The sequence below is a fragment of the Homalodisca vitripennis genome, chromosome 8 (assembly GCF_021130785.1).
Source record: "Homalodisca vitripennis isolate AUS2020 chromosome 8, UT_GWSS_2.1, whole genome shotgun sequence".
NCBI lineage: Eukaryota > Metazoa > Arthropoda > Insecta > Hemiptera > Cicadellidae > Homalodisca > Homalodisca vitripennis.
Genome location: NC_060214.1, coordinates 105,762,796 through 105,782,851, shown reverse-complemented (window position 1 = coordinate 105,782,851; position 20,056 = coordinate 105,762,796). Strand labels below are relative to the sequence as shown.

Genomic DNA, 20,056 nt, shown 5'->3' with positions numbered 1-20,056 from the left:
GAATACCCCTGATGGGTCCCGGGGACCTATCTCAAACGCTAAACGTTTCACTTCAAAATGTCTACCACATACACATATATTACTTCGTAAACAATTAAACTTCAAATTTATTTCATAAGACTTAAGCTAACGTATTCAGCGACTTTATATGCTTTTGATATAAGTATACAATATATCCACGATTTGTATATGATATGGCTATCTGTTTAATGTTAAAAGTTTGTCCCTTTCAGTATAAATAATCTAGGAAAGCCTACTTTTAATTTGAATCAAATAACCGTAGTGTTAAGAAGAGAGTATGAGAGGATAACAGTGTTACAGAATTCTGATTAATTTTATTCTGGAGATTTACCCCACAATTAGAACAGTCACATTTCTTTCCACTACTCGAGTGCGTACTAGGATAATCTATGACTCAGTTGTAAAATTAGTTTATGTCGTTGTCTTAATTTCACGTGTATTTTTGTTCATGTTTGAATATTCGTAGGTTTGAATGTTGTCTTTTGCTCCAGCTTACCTTCCTCTTATTGCAGCGTCTGGTATCTGTCACCGACTCAGACTTGACTCCTGGAATCTGGAGTCACATTCGTCTGAAAAGATTCATAAACAGATAACAGACGCTGCAATAAGAGGAAGGTGAACTGGAGCTAAACGCAGCATTCAAACTGGAGCTAAACGCAGCATTCAAATAAAATCAACCCTTCCATATATGTGCGTTATATGTAGAAAGCTTTCTGCGCCGTACTTAGAGATTGTGTCAGAAACATCGTAGTGCACTCAATTGTATGCATGATGAGACAATGAGACTACCAATAAACCCTGATTGCACTATATTATTGTATTTTGTAGTCTGGGCAGGGGCGCGCCGACGGGGGAGGACGAACAGAAGCTCTCCCCCCATCCAAGAGCATTTTATTTCTAAATAAACGATCACCGAATAGTTTCTTTCTACTAAAAATAGCATTTATGTTGACACTTTGAAATTAATAAAAGTCAAATATACAAATTAACACCTTGTATTTATTTTAATTTACGAAATACAAGGCAGCACACATATATAATAATTAAAATTTGTTTAAACCACTAAATACTTTAATTTCACCATAACGTTTCAACCACGAAAGTGAGGTTAGTTCTTACTGTTCCTACTGGTTTCTACCAGTAACCGGTACGTCAGTAACTCGTACTGAATCACAATCACACGTTACAGAGTGTTCCTTAAATTGTAGCTACAAGTTCATTCTAGTTACTGCTGATCCTAAACTAGTCACTATTTTCTACCAATTTATTACAGCGGTAAGCGTAAACAGTGTCGTAAAAGTATCTGTAACAGTGACCTGTACCGGGTACTTTCGGTTTGCGATAAATTGTACTCTCGAGTAACCGGTACAAAAAGTACCTTTTGCAGAAGTCTCGACGTGACCAGTTGTCACAGTAGTGAGTGAGTTGCCGTGGACTGAACATTTCTGTGGGCCCACTGTGTTAGTTTGCGGTCATTCGTTGTCACTACGAAACAACTCCGCCCTCGGCAGTCTGGCAATAGCGCATTACCACGATCAGTTACCGGTTACAGTGAATTAACAAAAATTGCTCAATATAGTATGTGTTAAAAGTTAAAAGTTTTAATTATTGCTTTATAAGATTGCACGCTCAAGATGACCAAGCTTTATAATGTGACTAATGCCGAATTTTGTGTACTACATGGTCAAGAATAAAGGTTATCGAGGTAATTTAATAACAAATTGTTTTCATACTATTCATAAGTTTACCTAGCGCAATTACAATTACAGTACACGAGTATCTTGAATAGATATTTGGTCTTAATCAGATCACAAACTTCCGAGTTATGAGTTTTCACAGTTTGAGTTTGATTGAAAATATGGTATTTGTACTGTTATCGAAGTAAAATCTGAAAGTTATCTTAGTGGACAGTGTAATATATAGAAACATATAAATACATAAGCTAACTTTATAATATTACCCTCCTTATTGTAGCTGTATTAGTTAGTTTGTGGTCAACTTTCAAACTCGGATATTTGTACTTTTTGATCCAAGAGTAGACATCAAGATTTAGCTTTGATATTGATTTCTTACTTAACATATTTTTCAACATTTTTTTTAAATCTTATGATTAACAATTTTTTTTAGCTACATACATTGCATGTAAACTGTGTGTGTCACAGAAGATTTTAATATTCCATGTATAAGCTTCCCCTGGTTATTAGTAGTAGACTGATTTTACTGTAACCTTTATACACTATGACCTGATAGTATTAATTTTTAAAGATTTTATGACCTGGTATTTCAAAGTTTTCCGGGGGGAGATCCCCCGGACCCTCCCCCTCACGCTAGTATGGGATGTTTTGCCGTACCCCCAACTCTCCGGTGTTTCGGAAACCCCCCAGAGAAGATTCTGGGTGCGCCATTGAGTCTAGTTTTTTTTTTTTTTTTTTTTTCCTTTGGGATATTGGGGTGGATTCCTAGATCCTCACACGTCAACCTGAGCTTATTGTGTGCCCCTTTGATGTTAGAGGGGTAAGCCTATCTTCGTGCCCTTAATTAGGCTAAGAAGCTTTTCCCCGATACTAGCATCTGGTTCGTCGCCTGGTTGTTTATCACCGAAAAGAGCCCTTCTCCTTGCTCCCAGTCTCTCACAGTCCAGTATTATGTGTTTTGCAGTCTCTTCAGACTTATTGCAGAGTCTACACTCCGAGTCCTCATTTCGTAAACCTAGAGTGTTTAGGTGTTTCCTGAAGTGGCCGTGTCCAGTGATCAAGGCAATCACTTGCTTAACCCGATCCCTCCCCAGCCCCATCAGCCATCTGGTGAATCCGGAGCTAGAATCGGCAATTGAGTCTAGTTGTCTGTGATGTAAAAATTCGTTTTACTCCGCATATTCCAGGAGTCAGATACCAGACGCTGCTATAAGAGCAAGGTGCACTGGGGCTAAACACAAAATTCTAATTGAATCAACCCTTCCCACCATAGCTACGTTATTCGTAGGTTGGCTCATTGGTTCATCGCTAGGATGTCCACCAGATTTTTGTGACTTTTGAAATTATATATTATAGTTATAATAGGAATACTACTTAATATCGAACCAATGTGTTTAGAAATAACCTAGAGAAGTATGATCATTTTCGGTAATGAGGGTAACTAAGTTAAGACAGTTAATTCTCAACAAGAAGTAATTATTTGGTTTACAAACATTATTGTATTAGGATAATCATTTTATAAAAGAAAGTAACAGTCTGCTTTATTAATACACATCCTTCTCAACAAATTATCAATAAATAATAACCAAAATGTAACCTGTGGATGGTTTATCTACCCTTAATAAAAGGTAAGTAGGTGCCATCCACTCCCCCCCCTTCCGGAGCTAGTCAAAATTTGCAATAGAAACCTGTTACCCGATCATCCCCAATTCAAACCTCTTGTTGGGAAGAAACCCTAAGATTGATTATACCATGTTGAAAAAACAGGTATATTATTAGCAATTAGGAGTTGTGTAAGGGCCGGGGTAGATTCATACTCACACACGCGCAGGCCCCAAACACCAAAGTGCGGGGATTCGGACCAGGGACGTTACTTTAGCACCCCTCGGGCTTTGACGTCATGGCAGGGGGTGCTAATTTAGGCGCACCTTAGGACCGGCTCTATTTCCACCCTGTTAGTCACTAGGGGCACTAACTCAATCAAATCCAATTTTCATCATTTTTATTTAATTCGTAAGTGATTTGTATATATAGAAATTTTTGACGTCATAACGAGAGAAATGATACCAAACAACGTACAACACACTGATAGTGTCTCAGTGTATTACTGATTCGTGGTTGTAAGAGTGGCAAATGGGGTCAGGTTGGTCCCGACCCTCTGCGCTCGTGAGTGTCGGAGGGCGTGCGTGCGTGCGTGCGAAGCGACTATACCTGGCCTTTCAACCGCAATCACTACAAAAGTTGCGAGCAGATGGATATCTACAAAACAGCTGACATTTATTGAGCCATGGATAAGTATTTAACCCTTTTAACCCCGACGTCCGTTTAGTGCGGACGGGCACTTTTCATTATTTTACTAGCCACCTATTTTACCAAACTCTATGAAATTCCACAGACTTGTGTTAAAAGATTAATTGCATAGAAATATAATTGTTCGTAAAGCTTTGATTTCGTATTTTGACAGTCTATGATTGAGGAATTGCTATTCATCTCAGCTGACTGCTCATTGATTGTTGCATACAGCTGTATTTCACTACGTTGTGAATATTCCACTTTTTTAAAAGTTATTAAGTTAAAATAGTATAAAGTACGGCAATTAAAAATATATTATTACTTATTTTATTTTTATACGAGCAAAAGGAATCGTTTGAAGTCTCCTTCAGTCGGAAATACACCAATACTAACTTAGTTGCAAGTGGCGTGGATGTGGGCATTGACAACGATTTGAGTGACAGCTGTCTTGACATTTCTGAAAACATATTTCATTAAAAGTGTTTTTTTTTTAATTTTTAAATATACGCTATAAAAAGTTTGATCAGAAATAACTTTGGTGTTAAGTACTATGAATTTCAACGCTTGTGTTACATTTACTTACACAAAAATGACAAAGGAAAAGTGACACGCCCTTACAAAAATTTATGTTGGTCAACTTGTGCATAAAATAGACCTGTTTTGTTTCATTAGAATAAGAATTAGATTTAACATAAAATAAATATATATTTGTGTGTCAAATATCGTGTTAGCTGTATAGTTTTCATCAACAAACTTTAAATTAAAAATTTGTTATTTATTATATATATATATATTAAAAACTAAAATAATTTCAGGATAGTATTTTTCATATGCTTCTGAACTACAAAAAGTAAAAAAGAATTTGCTTGAAATATAAAAAATAGCCTAGTTATGAGTTTTTTTTACAAAACACATATTTCTCTAATAAGACATTTTTCCAACATCACTTGATATAATGGCCAGGGCTAAAAGAGTTAATGTGGCCGATCATTGAGTGAAGCAGAAACTCGTACAATGGTTCGGTATTCCTTCTTCTGAGTACATTGACCCTCAAACAACAGCTATCTCTTATCTATAATTCATTACGACCGTTTCCTTCTCTTCTTCTCAAAGATTTGGACATCTTTAGTTACAAATACAAAAAAAGTCTATCTACTAGTGCTTTTTTCTCATGATAAAAAAAACTAAAGTGGTGCGTATAATTTAGTCAAGACAAAAAAACTAATTTGAAAGTGAAATGATTTTTTGACTAACTAAACTCCCATTGTATATATAGCTTGACAGTAGGAAAGACTTGGTGGTAAGAACGAGATAATTATTCTCTGTATGTATATCATGTATATCAAGTTTCTATACATTTTTACAATGATTAATAGAGGTCTGAATGCATCAAAATCAATATTACATGAAAGTACCGTTAAAAAATAACTGTCTCAAAAATCATCATTATTATAGTTTTATTAAAAAATACCTAAGAATTGTGTCTTATTTTCAGTTTATTCTCAAAAACATGCGTTTTTCTATCCAAATCTTTTTCGTATTTCTCAAACAAAGCAAATACTTTATAAAACCTGTTGTGCATTTCATATTTTCTCAAATAAAATTTTTTATTTCCTGCGATTTGTTTACTAAAATTTTGGATTAGTAAACATTAGAAATAAAAAATTATTCATATTTATTTCGTAATAGAGAAATATATATTTTATTTGTGGTAGTAATATTTTAACAATGTTGTCCTTGAAAAATATGTAAGAAATGATTTATTTTCAAAAGGCTGTAAGAATGGGTCCGATTTATGAGACTTCCGCTAATTAGGAATTTATTACTACATGGCACCTCGCCGGGGGTATCTTCGCCCTCCCCCTCCCACCCTTACACACCACTCATCACTCTCCCCTCCCACCAACAACAGTAGCAACAAATCAACGTCAGATCTATGGCGCCTCCTTTCTCCCAGTGGGTTCGTTATCTCACTAAACACTATGAATCAGTATTCAATAGTCACCCATATTATGTTAACACGTTTTTTTACCTGATCCGAAGGAGACAAACAAAAACACAATGCCCTCGAGAAGGCATGAAGTCGAGACTTCATCTCAATCATTTAACGCCGACGCCGGACACCTTGGCTTTCTTTTGGACAGTTTGAGATCTGAATTTATATCACTACTTTCATTTTAATGTTGCTTGTCGATTATTATTATGTTAAACTTTGTAAATTGTGATATTTCATAAGGTACGCATTAAAAAAACATTTATCTCATTAATAAATATTCTACGGTCGCTAAAAAAATGCCTGAAGGTCAAATGGTAAAATAGCTACAAATTCTTAATTTAATGTGGGCTCATATGTCAAAAAAGAAATTTTTGAGTCTAGATGCTCTGCAACTAAGTGTTTATGAAGGTCCTTCAAACACGATAATGCATCAACGTTACAGTTCTGATCATCGTTGTTTTCTTAGTTTTTACACTTTCCTGGAAGTTGAGTCTCGTCTTTGTCCATCTATATCTCTTTAATATAGTAAATTATTTCGCTTTTTTGATTGGAACATTAAAAATTTTACCGTACAACACTAAAAAAAATATTTTTAGTGCTAATCGGGTCTTCCGTTGGTAGACGGCATTTCTCGTATTACAAAAATTACTTGCTCAGGAGGTGTATTAAACATACTGGTATATAATTTGGAAATGAAAACCAGTTCCCAGACTTTGGCAGATCTACGTTTGCTAGAAAAATGCCTGAAGGTCAAATGGTAAAATACCTAAAAGTTCTCGATGTAATGTGGGCTCGTAAGTCAAAACGGATGTTTATGAGTCTAGATGCTCTTCAACTAAGTGTGTATGAAGGTCCTTCAAACACGTATCGTGTATCAAAAGTTTTTAAACAGTCTCTACCCTATAAAACATGATATTGGAACTGATATGTGTTGTCAATTCGCGGGTTCTAAAAGCTGAAAAGCAGCCTTCGATCTAGGAAATAAAATTAGGCAGTCAAGAACTTTAGCTAAATGGATGCTGTAGGTCTTTCATTAAGAAAATAAAGACCAAAAAAATCCCTCTTACAGTGCAGATCATCGTTGATAATCAAGTTGATTATTTTATTTATCAACCCATATCTCTCGAATAAAAAAAATATTTTAGTTTTTTATTTGGAGTGAATATTAAAACATCTTGATTTATTTTACAATAATATAATCTCTCAATTTCATATAATCTCTTTAAATTATATTAAAAAGAATTTGGAATATTTTACAGTTCCAACTTACAACTTTAAACAAATTGAACTTGTAAAAACAGAGGCACCTATTTTGAAGTCAATAAGATCGCTATATTCCATATGAAACTTATTTCTGAAATCAATTAACATGTTTCGAGATATTAACCGAACAATGGAAAAATAATACAATCTTATATATTTAACTGTGGAAAAAGGTAAACATATACTAATCACTATATACCTAATTATGAGGTGATTTTTGGAAATTGGGGATAATATTAGTATTACAGAAAATAAATATAATATTTTCACAATTAATTCTACTTAGTTACTTAATTTTAGATTTTTCACATTTATTTTATATACATAATTATATTTAGCTTTTACCACAAATGGTGAGTTTACATCCGTCTGAAGAGACAAAAAAGGCCAAAACGAACCCCATGCATCGCGACACTAAGACTACAGTGGTTCTACCTGCTTTGCCAGTAGCCATCCATCGTAATCTAGATGAAGATCTAGTCTTCGTCGCCGACTTTTTTCTCTCTTCTGACGGACATGGACCCAAATTCCAGGAGTCAAGTCTGTGACAGTATCAGATTTCAGACGCTGCAGTGAGCAGAAGGTGGATGAACCTAAACTCATCTTTTGCCTTGAATAAACCCTTCCCACCATGGCTATTGCTTTTTCAAATTAGACTGTTCTTTTACTTAATTTCATATACCATTAAAATGTGGTACCATTCCGTGAAGTTAAAAATAGAAAATTTATATAGTATTACTTGTTGAACTGGTGCTTAAATAAAACCAAACTGTTACTTATACAAGTACATAGACTTTGGGTGTGATTCTTTGAGAACCATTCAAGGGTGGGAAGGGGTGCATAGGACGTGAACTTCAACCCCAACAATAATTTTACTCCAGTCTAGCAGTTAACATATTCTGTACTACTCCACTTTGCCCAGTATTGTTTGTTATTTATGAGATCTAACCGTACAAGAACTGATTATATTCAGTGATTATATCAGTAGACCGTTTCGTTTTAATCCCGGCGTTCCAAAATCAACATAGATCATCATATATCAGCAGTTGTGTAGACTTACTCAATACATCATTTAAACTGAAAATTTGTGTAAATGAGTACGAGTTCTATTGGATGTTTTAAGGCAAAGTTTACCCTCGAATCTTGTAATCTTTTGTACAGGATGTTAAGAAGAGTAAAAATTGTCAGAACTGGTGTATATAAGTTAAAATATGGAGAATGTAACAGAATTTACATCGGGCAAATAAACAAAATGTATCGCTCGCGCAACATATTTTTTAAAGTAACCACGACATTGATGATGGTCTAGAGGTCGTTCACGCATGTGACACAGGTCGAACGCTTGACACTGTGGAAGAATTTGAAATTTACAAGGATTTTCATGACGAAGACCCAAAATGTGCCATACTAAACGTAAAACTCCAATTCGGTTGATTCCCACTATATTATTAAATAAGATCCCCGCTTTTCGGTCATATGAATTCTAGTCTATCAACTGATAAGACTCGAGTAGATAAGAGCGAACCAGGAAATTGGGGAAGATAAGTGACATAACCTGCAGTGTCTGCGCTGCCGACCTGCCTCATGGTGGAATACCGACCTAGAAACACGGCCAAAAGAGGATAAAATAAAACGATAATATTAGACTAAAATGGACTTATCTGAAGACATAACTTGTCAACCGGAAGTACAACATACTTTACTGTCGATAAACCTCTCTCTCAGCCACTCATAGACCAGTTTTAGCCGCATTTGCAAAAACCTCATCATTGCTTATTACGCCTTTAAAATGACCTAGGCTTTGGAAAAAAGTTGTAAAATAGACAGTTTAGAATTTATTGCGAGCAAACTTTACATTTTTAAACTGCAATTATGTGGTTTTTATTGCACATTAGTTAGTACCAGTCTAATAGGTAATTTTTCGAAATGAATATAAACTTTTAACTCAAATTATTTGTTGAAAATCAATTGTGAAAATATAAATTTTACAGGTTGCAAAGCGAAGCAAAACTTTCCAGAGAACATGGATTCTTAAAAATTGGTTTATTAGTTTTATATACTTTAGTGTCTTGAGTTTCCTCTTCATATGACATATAAGTTACCAATTAAGAAATTGCATGCAAGGTGTGAAGAAGAACAAAAGTTACTTTTTAGAACAAAGAAAATTATTCGAGCGTTTAACCTCTTGTCGAGACTAGGTCAATTTGCAGATATCCCCGAGTAGTGTAAATAACTGCAATATCTGAAGCATTTTTTGCAAATCCTGAAACTAGCTTTCGAATAACAAGTTGTTTTAGTTTAATCAACAGGTTAAAGTTTTTTTTTATTTGTACTTGCATTGAGAAATATGCTTATGAAGGTGGAAGGTTGCATGTATATCAGTATGAATATAACCCTTGTAACCCCTACGGTACATAAATATTGATTCATGTGTTAGCTGTCGAAAGAAGCAGCTGAATCTCGTAAGAAACACTTAGGTTATACAGGAAAAAGTAACCAAGAAAGTTAAATTGCGTATTAAGTAAATCAGGCCAGTTTGATAAGTTCAGGTAGTAGTGTTTATGTCTTCGCAGGTTTGTCTATATTTATCTCGAAAACTGTTTGACGTACAGTGAAGAGATGTTAGCACAAATGTTTGCCTATTGAAGAGTAAGCAATAAGGAGTAGTTCGGATTTTTCACTCGACCCTTTTACCCGAAGTAGAATAAAAGCGTAGAGGTAAATACTTTTTAACAATAGTGAGCTTCTTAGTCTACAGTATGTACAATGTTTTATATATATATATATATATATATATATGTGTGTGTGTGTGTGTGTGTGTGTGTGTGTGTGTGTGTGTGTGTGTGTGTGTGTGTGTGTGTGTGTGTGTGTGTGTATGTATGTGTGTATATATTTGGCGCAAATGTTGTGTTGAAAAAAACAATCACGCTTCTAATAGTAAGAATAACTGATCATTTAATTGATATCGTTCTGAAAGACGAAATTCACCGAAATTCTGAGAGACCTTTGTTAGCATATTATGCAATCAACATAATAAAAATACTCCGAAATTTCCTCAACCAAAAAGGAATTTTTCATGTATAACGTAATATCAGACATCCTGGGTAGTTGTGTACCATACTGCTTTGAACTTTAACATTGTTAATTATTTTTAACCAAAGACGTAAATGGTAGTTTTATAAAAATCTAATTTATTTTACGTGGCCAATCAAAATATTTTTAACCAAAGATGTAAATGGTGGTTTTATAAAAATTTAATTTATTTTACGTGGCCAATCCAAATAGATAAAGTCCTAATACCAAAAATATCAGTAGTATATAAAGCGATTTTCTTCCTAAGGTTTTTCCTAGATTTTCTTCTCTTTGGATAAGATTTATCCAATAAGGAATTTTAAATTTTCTTAGCCTGCTGTAACGATTAGTTTCGAAGAATGCATGCTCCTCCGGACACTGAAAAACAAAAATACTAGAAACATATATAAAAAGAAAAATCAGCCCTACAGATGCCATTTTATTACTGGATTAATGCATTATTTAACAAATATTATTGAAATCTTAAGTATTGTAACTGTACTAACATAAGAAAATATTTTATAACTTTTGCTATTTAGAATTTACTTTAGTATGAATATAAATAGGTGGTTACTTTGTATTTATAAATGGAAGATGTACAAATTTTTGAAGGGGACAAGTCTGATGAAGTTAAAATATTATGTTCTTTATCTGTATTTTTAATAGCAGTTAGTAGTAGTAGTTCACTGTTTCTGAAACACAATTTTAAAATAGAATCAACAGCAATTTCGTAGAATGTTCAAATATATACCGATTATTCCGATGCTATTTTTTCCTAATAATTCGTCTTTAAGATGTTATCAAAATTGTTGTTTGGTAACTAATTTTAGTATGTAGTGTGGAGGTAAATTACCTTCCTCCACTAACCAATCGCATAACTTTGCTCCTAATAATTAATTTTAAATTGTTATCAGTTTAAATATTTTTATTTCATTTTATTTACGTTTCGGAAATCAGTTTTCTTATAAACATTTCACAAATTGTATATGTCTTTCCCGCCAAACCAAAAGAGGTTTATTTTCTAAAGTCAGTGGAACGTAATGAAGTATTTTTCTTAGTATCGATATTCGGATGGTTGCGACTTGCATCGATTGTTTTTACTATCGATATTTCATGGAATAAATACTAGGGACGGCCAACCTTTCTCTGGTTTACAAACGTACATGACCGAACATGTACAAGCGTTTACTTGCAGCAATCTGTAGTTTCGTGTTTGAAGTAGATAAGTTCAGTTTTAACTAGCACACATTTGTGTCGGGTTTGCCCTCTAGCCCACGTTGTTCGTTTTTAATGTTGCATTTAAAGTTGGTGAGTGTATTTTAATACAACATCTTATTTAATAGTTAATAATTTAATAATTTTTTAATCGTTTTATAAGTAAATTCATACTTCTTACTAGGAGTAAGGTTTAGCTACCTTGGTTTCCAGAGCATATTTTTAATATGTTTTAATGTTGTGAATGGTTTATTGAACTTGATGATCAAAAGTTTGATAAGAGGTTTTATATAAATTTTTTTCAGTGAAATTCATTACGTAAATACAAAAATAGTTTAAATATCGAGTACATAATAGGCTCCATTCAAAGTTATAATATTGTTCGATTAATAATGTGTATGATATACCTATTTTTTAGTAAGCACTGCAAATTATTCAGTAGTCGTTAAAAAGACATAGAAAATTTTTAAAGAAATAAAAAAACTTCTAGATTTGTATCTATTTATGGTATTTGGATTCGTAATTTTTACCTGAAATTAATGACTATTAGCTACTAATATTATTAATTATAATTTTTTTAAAATATATTTCACTTAATGTGGATTGTAACCCTTATTAGAGTTGCAATTTTACAAACAATCTCGTTATTTTATTATCTGTAACATCATATAATCTTAAACTTGAGAACATATAATTAAAAAACAAACAAACTATGCAAACAATAAAATTATGTACAACCACTTGAGTGTGATTTTGCGTACGATTTATGTTATTAATTTGGTTTGTTTTATTAACTAAAGGTTTGGTTTTTTAAATGTTTTGTCACACATTTATTGTGCAATGGAAGGCCTTGAGAGCTTCAATTTCAAAACTAATTTATTTTAGCACTGATACAGATTTTTCAGAGAAGAGCTTAGAATGGGTTAAGAGTGGATGGTAATAAGGTAGGAATATACATAATATATACAGATATGATGAAAAATCGAAAGTAGAAGTCGGAGAAATGTATTTTAGTCAATTTATAAGTTATAAGAAATTTTGACTAAATTGAGTGGGACGTCTCTCGTTACCTACGAGACTTAAAAAAAACTTTAGTTTTTTTAACTTTTTACTGCATCAATGATTTTTTGTCAATATGATTTGTGATATAATTTTCGTATTAGAAGCAACAACCTGAAAAAGGTTAAGGAAATCACGGTTTATTGGCCCCATGAATTTTCCAGGAGGGATATTAGGTGTAAGTCTCATGTACTACATCCTTACACTTCTCCAAACAACACTAAAAATGTCATTAACTTTCAAATTATGTCCAGGTAAAATTCCTTGACTGCTAGACGAAATGAAAAATAGTAGAATTGTACCTTATTGCTTTGAGACACTCAAAATTATATTTAATAATCAACCCACATTATCCTACTGGTACATGTACAGGACAGTTCGGTATGGTTTATTAACTGTCTTTGGTCACGATGGTCAAAACGCTCTTCAGGAAAATGTGAGTAATAATAGTGTATGACAATAGACTGGCACTTATATGCAATAAATAATAACAAAATGCTTACTAGATAATGAGAATACTCAAAATAATTCCAAAAAGGACAAAACATCGTTTAAAATGTTTTATTTTTATTAGGATGTTCAGATACATACATTTTGATGTAAAAAGATCATGGGGATAATTTTAAAGTTTTTTGCGCTTGGTAAAGTTTTATTCTGAAACTTTAATATACTGGACACATTTTAACTCTTGAATATAAATTTAAAGTTTGTAAGTGATGAGTATAACATGTAATGGGACTACGTTAACGTACTGAATAAAAACGACTTTGCCCAATCTTGATTCAATACTGATAACATATGTCATAAACACGAGAAAATATAATTTTTATTCGCCCTTCCATTACTGACCTCAAATCGTTCCAAAAGAGGAAGATACTTGAAAAAAAAACAACTTGTGGCTAAATACAACAAAGGCCAGGTGGTATAGGGGTGTACAACCTATCAGTCCTTTACTGCCATGGTACCAAGATACGAGACTTAGCAGAAGGAAAATAGTAAATATAATCAGACTAAGAAGAGAACATAACACAGTGAACAAGACTCTTCATCTAATGAAACTTTATTTCACTCCTCTGTGCTTAAATTGCACTGCAGGAGTGAATAAGACTGCAGATCATCTACTAATTAAATGTCCACAATTTTACTATGCAAGGAACTCATGTTTCCAACAAATTATAAGAATATCTAATGACGATACCCCAGAAAAACTCAAACAATTGTTATATAGTTTTGATGCAACGTTACATAAGGAAATAAGTCGATTTTTGACAACCATAAAAAGAAGCATATAGCATAATCGAGGAATAATGATTGAAGGCAATCGCAGATGAAATCAGTGCATAAACATTTTTTTGAAGTGAAAATTGACTTCATGGTGTAATTCTAAGTCAGCCGTAAGGCATTTAGATAATAATAAAAAAAATTACTGAACATTCTTGTAGTCAGACACATAGTAAAAATGCCAAAAATAATGGTATAATATTTTAAAGATTGTATAGATTAGTTATATTTTTATTTTTAATACGCATTTCATTGTATTCAATACATACGTAATTTTCTTAAATATTAATGATAAAAAATTTTATTTCCTGAAGTTGCTTTCAAAACTTACATTCGTAGATTCAGATTGTTTCTCCGGATATTGTTAACAGAATTGCTTATAATCCTTACTTAAAATATCTACAACTTTTTCCGTATTTCCTGTTTTCAAGAAGGTTTAACCTCAATGGTTAAGAATGAAATTTGTAAGATCTCAAACCAACCGATAATTGATCAAACTCATTTAACACATCTCGTCATAGACATCTGCAACAAAATTCAAACTTACCGCCAGTTATACAGAGCGAATAAAAAGTCAGGACCCCTCCCTCTTTTTTTTCTTTTTTTTTTCTAAAGTTTATATAAGAAAATATCCTTGGGGTAGTAAGGCAATTCGGAAAGGAAGTTTTAATTAATGATTTTGAAAATTTGTCGTGTCCCCTGAAGTTTCAGGATTTTGGGGGCGACTCAAAAATTTCAAATGTAAATCCCTCACAAGTGACCCCTCATTTTAAAGAGCATAAACAAACCTAAAGAATGGTGAGAACCAGAGATCAAGCTAATAAATAAAAAATAGCCAATTTTACCAAAACAGTATTTTTAATAACTCACCATGTTGCCAATTCCAATAAAATTTTCAAACTGATGCTTTCCTACTATTTGGTAGTACTACACACGTAGAGTGAGGTCCTCTGTCACGTTTTGAAAAGTCAGAAGAGGTATTTGGTTGCAGTCCTCAACAATCCTGTTTCTTAAATTTTAAGTTTCCTACTGGTGTGTTGTAAATGTAAAATCACTTCACTAAAATTCATTAAAATTTTGACAACCTTTTATTTTGGATGGAAAAAATATAGCGACCTCTGTTGTTCACCATTCTTTAAGTTTGCTTATACTCTTCAAAATGAGGGGTACTATAAAGGTTTACGTTTGAAACTTTTTAGTTACCCCCTAAAATCCCTCTTTTATGGAGGACACAAAAATTTCAAAATCATGAAACGAAACTTCCTTTCCATATTGCAACACTACCCAAACGATATTTCCTTATATACAATTTAGAAAAACGGGAGGCCTGACTTTTTATTCACCCTGTATATGCAGCCCGACATATAGTATTCCTTTCGTAATACCCTTTCATAACTTATTATGGTAGTTATTGTTTCCCTAGTAACTAAACCAACTGATTCTCCCTCTGCTAATGATTAATTTCCCTATGTAAAGAATCCACTGCCTACATAAATATCTTTTTTCCTGTAAAAATATTTGAGTGTGATTCTGCCATTTGTTTTGGCAGTATTTTATTCAAACAGATGATTGTAACACAAAACTTAATTATAAAATAGTGTTACGTTTGCTTACAAAAAAAACAATTACTATACTATGAATTTTAAGACAGCCTTTTAAGAGGTTTCCCTGAGCTTTTTTGAATAGTCTTGAAAATTATAGTCGAATACTCGTCTCTAAAGTTCTATTGCGGGGCAAGATAGCATTTTTCACGCCCGGCATCGTCTATGCTGCGTACATATGCAATCTCGCCTCGAAATACGTATATTTAAAAATATTTGTAAAAACGGTGTTTTTTATAACATCCTTATCGTAATAGCATAAGACCACACTCTGATCCCTAGATCATCACTTCGCCAATAATTAAATCTTAATAAAAAACGTAAATTACAATTTCAACTTAATTACCGTTAACTTATAAAAATATTAATTGCACTTTTTTAATATTTGTCAATAAAATTGCCAATGTTTTCAAAATATTGTGCATTTACTTCTAGCACATTTTGTTTAGGAACAGTTTTCTAAACAGACCGTTATAACACGATTTTACATAAATTAATTCCCAGTGTGCACTATTGTTTTTTGTTTTGTGTGTGCATAATTTTGTTTTATTTTTTACGCTATTTTTTATTTTAAAAGATTGCTATGGGAAGAGCTGCTTCTCCTGTTTGTATCGGCTAAGGAAAAGCAAAATAGTACTAAGAGTACAAATAAGAGTGTTTTTATTTGACATCAAGCACCTATTAATATTACTCAGTTTAGATAACGAGCTTAAACTTATCTACGCACGTGGTTGCAGATTGTCCACATTAGGAAGCAGACATGTACGGAATCGATCTCGGGACCTCCTACGTCAGGATGGCAGAGTTCAGTAGGAGGAGGGCTCAGCCTGTGGCGATCTCGTGGGACGATGACGAGGACGACTCTGAGAAGCTCGTGAGGATCGAGGGGATGAATATACACATTGGGGACGACATATCATGGCCACTGTTCTCCGAGAGTAATACGATGGCATTCGGTAAGATTAGTTATATTAAATTGGAATATTTCATGTCTTTAAAACACAGCTCGTTATTTATCAGCGAGAAGCTGTGAATAATATAACGTTAATGGTCTGACTCTCATATTAAATTTTGGGAAGTTTTACCACTAAGAATGTCTTAGATATACAGAGTGTTTTCTGTAATTATTTAGTAAGATTTCTGGTTTTTAAAATAATAGATTTCAAAGCTCAATGACCGTCATTTTGAAAATATTAAAGATATCATTTGTTGTAGTCTTTGTTTTACCTTAATTTGGTAGGATTTAATTTATTAGTTGTTAAGTTATTCACTTTTTCATGAAAAAAAAAACCATACAGACACACAGATGGGAAAGTAAGCACCGGAAACCCACATTCATATTATGGTGAAACGTGTTGTCTTCAACTGAGAAATAATGTGATATACCCTTGTCCAGCAAGTTCCGGAGCACTCTGTATTTTGTGACCCTAACTTTGACCTAACAGCGGGCGTTGTTATGGTTGATTCAACGAGAGTTGAGAGTGAGATGGTATTGGTATTGGACCCTACTGTTCCTTCCTCATATACAATAATGATCTTACAAAACATATTGAAAGTTATTTCAAAACGACTATAAACCTGCTGCCACTCTTTTCACGGATTATACTAGCCTTATTCTGAATAACTGTCACTTTGGTAACCTCTTAGAACAGAATACAGCTACATCGTCTTTTATTTATGACTGGTTCTGCACCAATAACTTTATCTTAAACTTTTATAAAACGAACATTGTGGAATTTTATTTCCAAGCCTCCCAAAATGTTCTTAACATTTATAAATTTGGTTACAATCCAATAAATAGTACTTTTCTGTAAGTTGCTTAAGAATATAAACGTATAAACACATTATTGAAGCAGCTAAAGTCAGCTACATCCACCCTGAGGTACTTTCTACATTTGCCTCCGAACAAGTTCTTAAAATGGTTTACTTAGGCCTATTTGAGTCAAACTTGAGGTACGGAATAATATTTTGGGGATCTTCTAGTGCCATCAACTTTAAAGTATTTACTCGTCAAAAAAGCGTTGAGGGTCTTAAGGGGAAGGAGACCAGATAAACGCTGTACAAAGCGTTTCCGACCTAAAGGGATCCTAACCTTTGGCCTCACTTCTCATTATTTATTAGAAAAAGTTTGTTTTATAAAATAAAAAGCTTTTTTCACATTTAAATCATGTCCATAAAACACGGCACAGAATTAACCTTTCAGACAGTTCGAGACTCAACCTTTTCAAAATATTTTTATTTTGTCTTAAGTTTTACAATTTTCTTCCAAATGTAATCAAGATTAAAATAAATGAAAACAGTTTCAAAAATTATTTAAAGGCTTACTTGATCGGGCAGACTTTCTACAGTCTCCACAAGGCTCTCGTTATACCCATGTCTTGATTAGACCGATTGTTTATGCAGTAGGAATAATTTAAAAATTGTTAAAATAATTTACTGTATTTAGCACTTAGATTGCATGCTCTATTGTAAACATTGCTGTTCTGTTGCTTTTCTATAATTAGTTTTTTATACTGTTGTTTTGGCTAGCACAGAAAACCTTTGTGTTCTATTGTATGAATAAATTATTCTTATTCTTATAATACATTGTTTGAAAATTACAAATTAAAACGCAACAATGTCACAAAATAATAATAAACCAAATATTAACCTTCAGAAATAAAAACTTAATACACCATAATATAAAGTAAATTATATAATCTACCGCATAAATGGCAAGAAACAAATAAATATTCCTTTATCATGGCTTAAACTAATAGAATATTCCAAAAAACAATTTTTCCTTAATCTCCGTTAATTATATGCAGCGGTTTGATTTATTTATTTATTTGATAAATATATTTAATATATATTAAATTGTTTGTATTATATATATATATATATATATATATATATATATATATAATATTATATTATTATTACCACAAAACTGGCTATTACTTATTTAATTTATGCCTAATTTTTTTCCGAGTAAATGATTTCAAGAGATCTGTACTATTAGTTGTAAAGTAATAATCATAAGTTGTGTGAGTCCGAAGATGTACTAATTGAGTACGAAAGGCCTCACAAAAATAAAAAACTTTATATTAGTGGAGAGTTTGTTTAAATTAATATATAATTTCCAATAAGACAAGAGCTTCAAGAATGTATTTGATTAATATGATATTAATATTAAAATTAATACTAATATAACACAAATATTTTCAACTAAACATAGAATACAAGTTTTTGTATTTAATAAATCATTTATAACTTTAATTGGACCAAGCTCTCGTATTTAAAATCAGAATGTAGTCTCACTACACATATTAATCAAAATTGCTTGCATTATTTCAGGCCTAGGTGAAGCGTAGTAACGTTTATATTCAGTCATTTCAGTAGCAATACTCTTCAGGAAAATGTAATTCATAATGAACACAAATATAATTGTTGTGTTTGAATTAAAGAGTAAAGGGTATTTAATTTCGACCTGTTTTAATATTATTTTAATAATTGTTTCTCTCTGCCAAAATATTAATTTTAATTTTTTCAAATATCTCTCCCAGTAAAAAAGCCTTAATTGAGCCTATTTACAAGTAAAAAGTACAATATACTTAATATTTACCATTAAAAATATCTCTTAAAATGTATTAAGCCACAAGAAGTAAACTAAAATAATTTTTTTATTTATTTCAGTGTACACGCTTTTTCCATAGTGTACAAAATCTCCAACAACACAATTATACTAAATAAATTTATACCTAAACATCGAACACTTAAAACTGTGTTAAAATGGTAAAGTAGTGGCAAAGTTGTAATTTTATAAGTTTTTCAATTATAAGTTTCAATTCCTCAAAAATTGATGTATATTTGTTTTCAGGTTTCAATTCAGAATGATCCAGGCTATAATTTAAATAAATGTGCGCTTATCTAAGTATTCTCCTTTTCTCCCCATTTCCAGAAGTTTTGACATTCAATTCAATAAGTTTCCATTTCATTATGATTACTTTCCATTTCATTATGATTAGTTTCTATTTCATTATGATTACTTTCCAATAACTTCAAAATAGATATGTATGTAGCTGTCGGGACCTACTTCGATCAAAAAGCGTTTACTTTCGCTCTAAGATATTTGCAGTGCCATAGTTGAGTTCGTCTTGTCCCGAAGAATACACCCACATACATGCATAAATAGAAATAAGAAACCTATTACTGACTAGGAGGGAAAACCTATCTACTTCCAGTATGAGGGAGGAATCTTTAATACTTTTATTAGACATTTTACATTACTACAAGTAAAAACAGAAGACTGAAAGGCCTTCACAGGTCAAAAAGCGTGTATACTTCAGACCGTTTACTTCCAGCCCAATGTATTTAGGGGCCCAAATTTTAGTTTGAATTATTGCCCTGATAATACATACATATTTAGGTCTCAGTAACCCACTTTGGTCAATAAGGGTCTACTTGCGGCTCTTGCAATCTTCTTTCGGCAATTTCTAGTTCCATAGTGTAGTTTGCCTTATTGTCCCGCGAAATAAAATGTACATACATATTTAGGACTGAGAAGTCTGCTACGGTACAAA

General features: G+C 32.5%; 1 protein-coding gene across 1 annotated transcript in view; it reads left to right on the top strand.

Moving 5' to 3' along the window:
* The first annotated feature begins 11,506 nt into the window (after positions 1-11,506).
* LOC124367843 overlaps positions 11,507-20,056 on the top strand; it is a 95,518-nt gene continuing 86,968 nt past the window's right edge. Inside the window, exons 1-2 of the mRNA XM_046824997.1 lie at positions 11,507-11,646; positions 16,232-16,450. Of these exons, the coding sequence (XP_046680953.1) occupies positions 16,255-16,450 (196 nt within the window). The 5' untranslated portion in view covers positions 11,507-11,646; positions 16,232-16,254. The remainder of the gene's footprint in view (positions 11,647-16,231; positions 16,451-20,056) is intronic.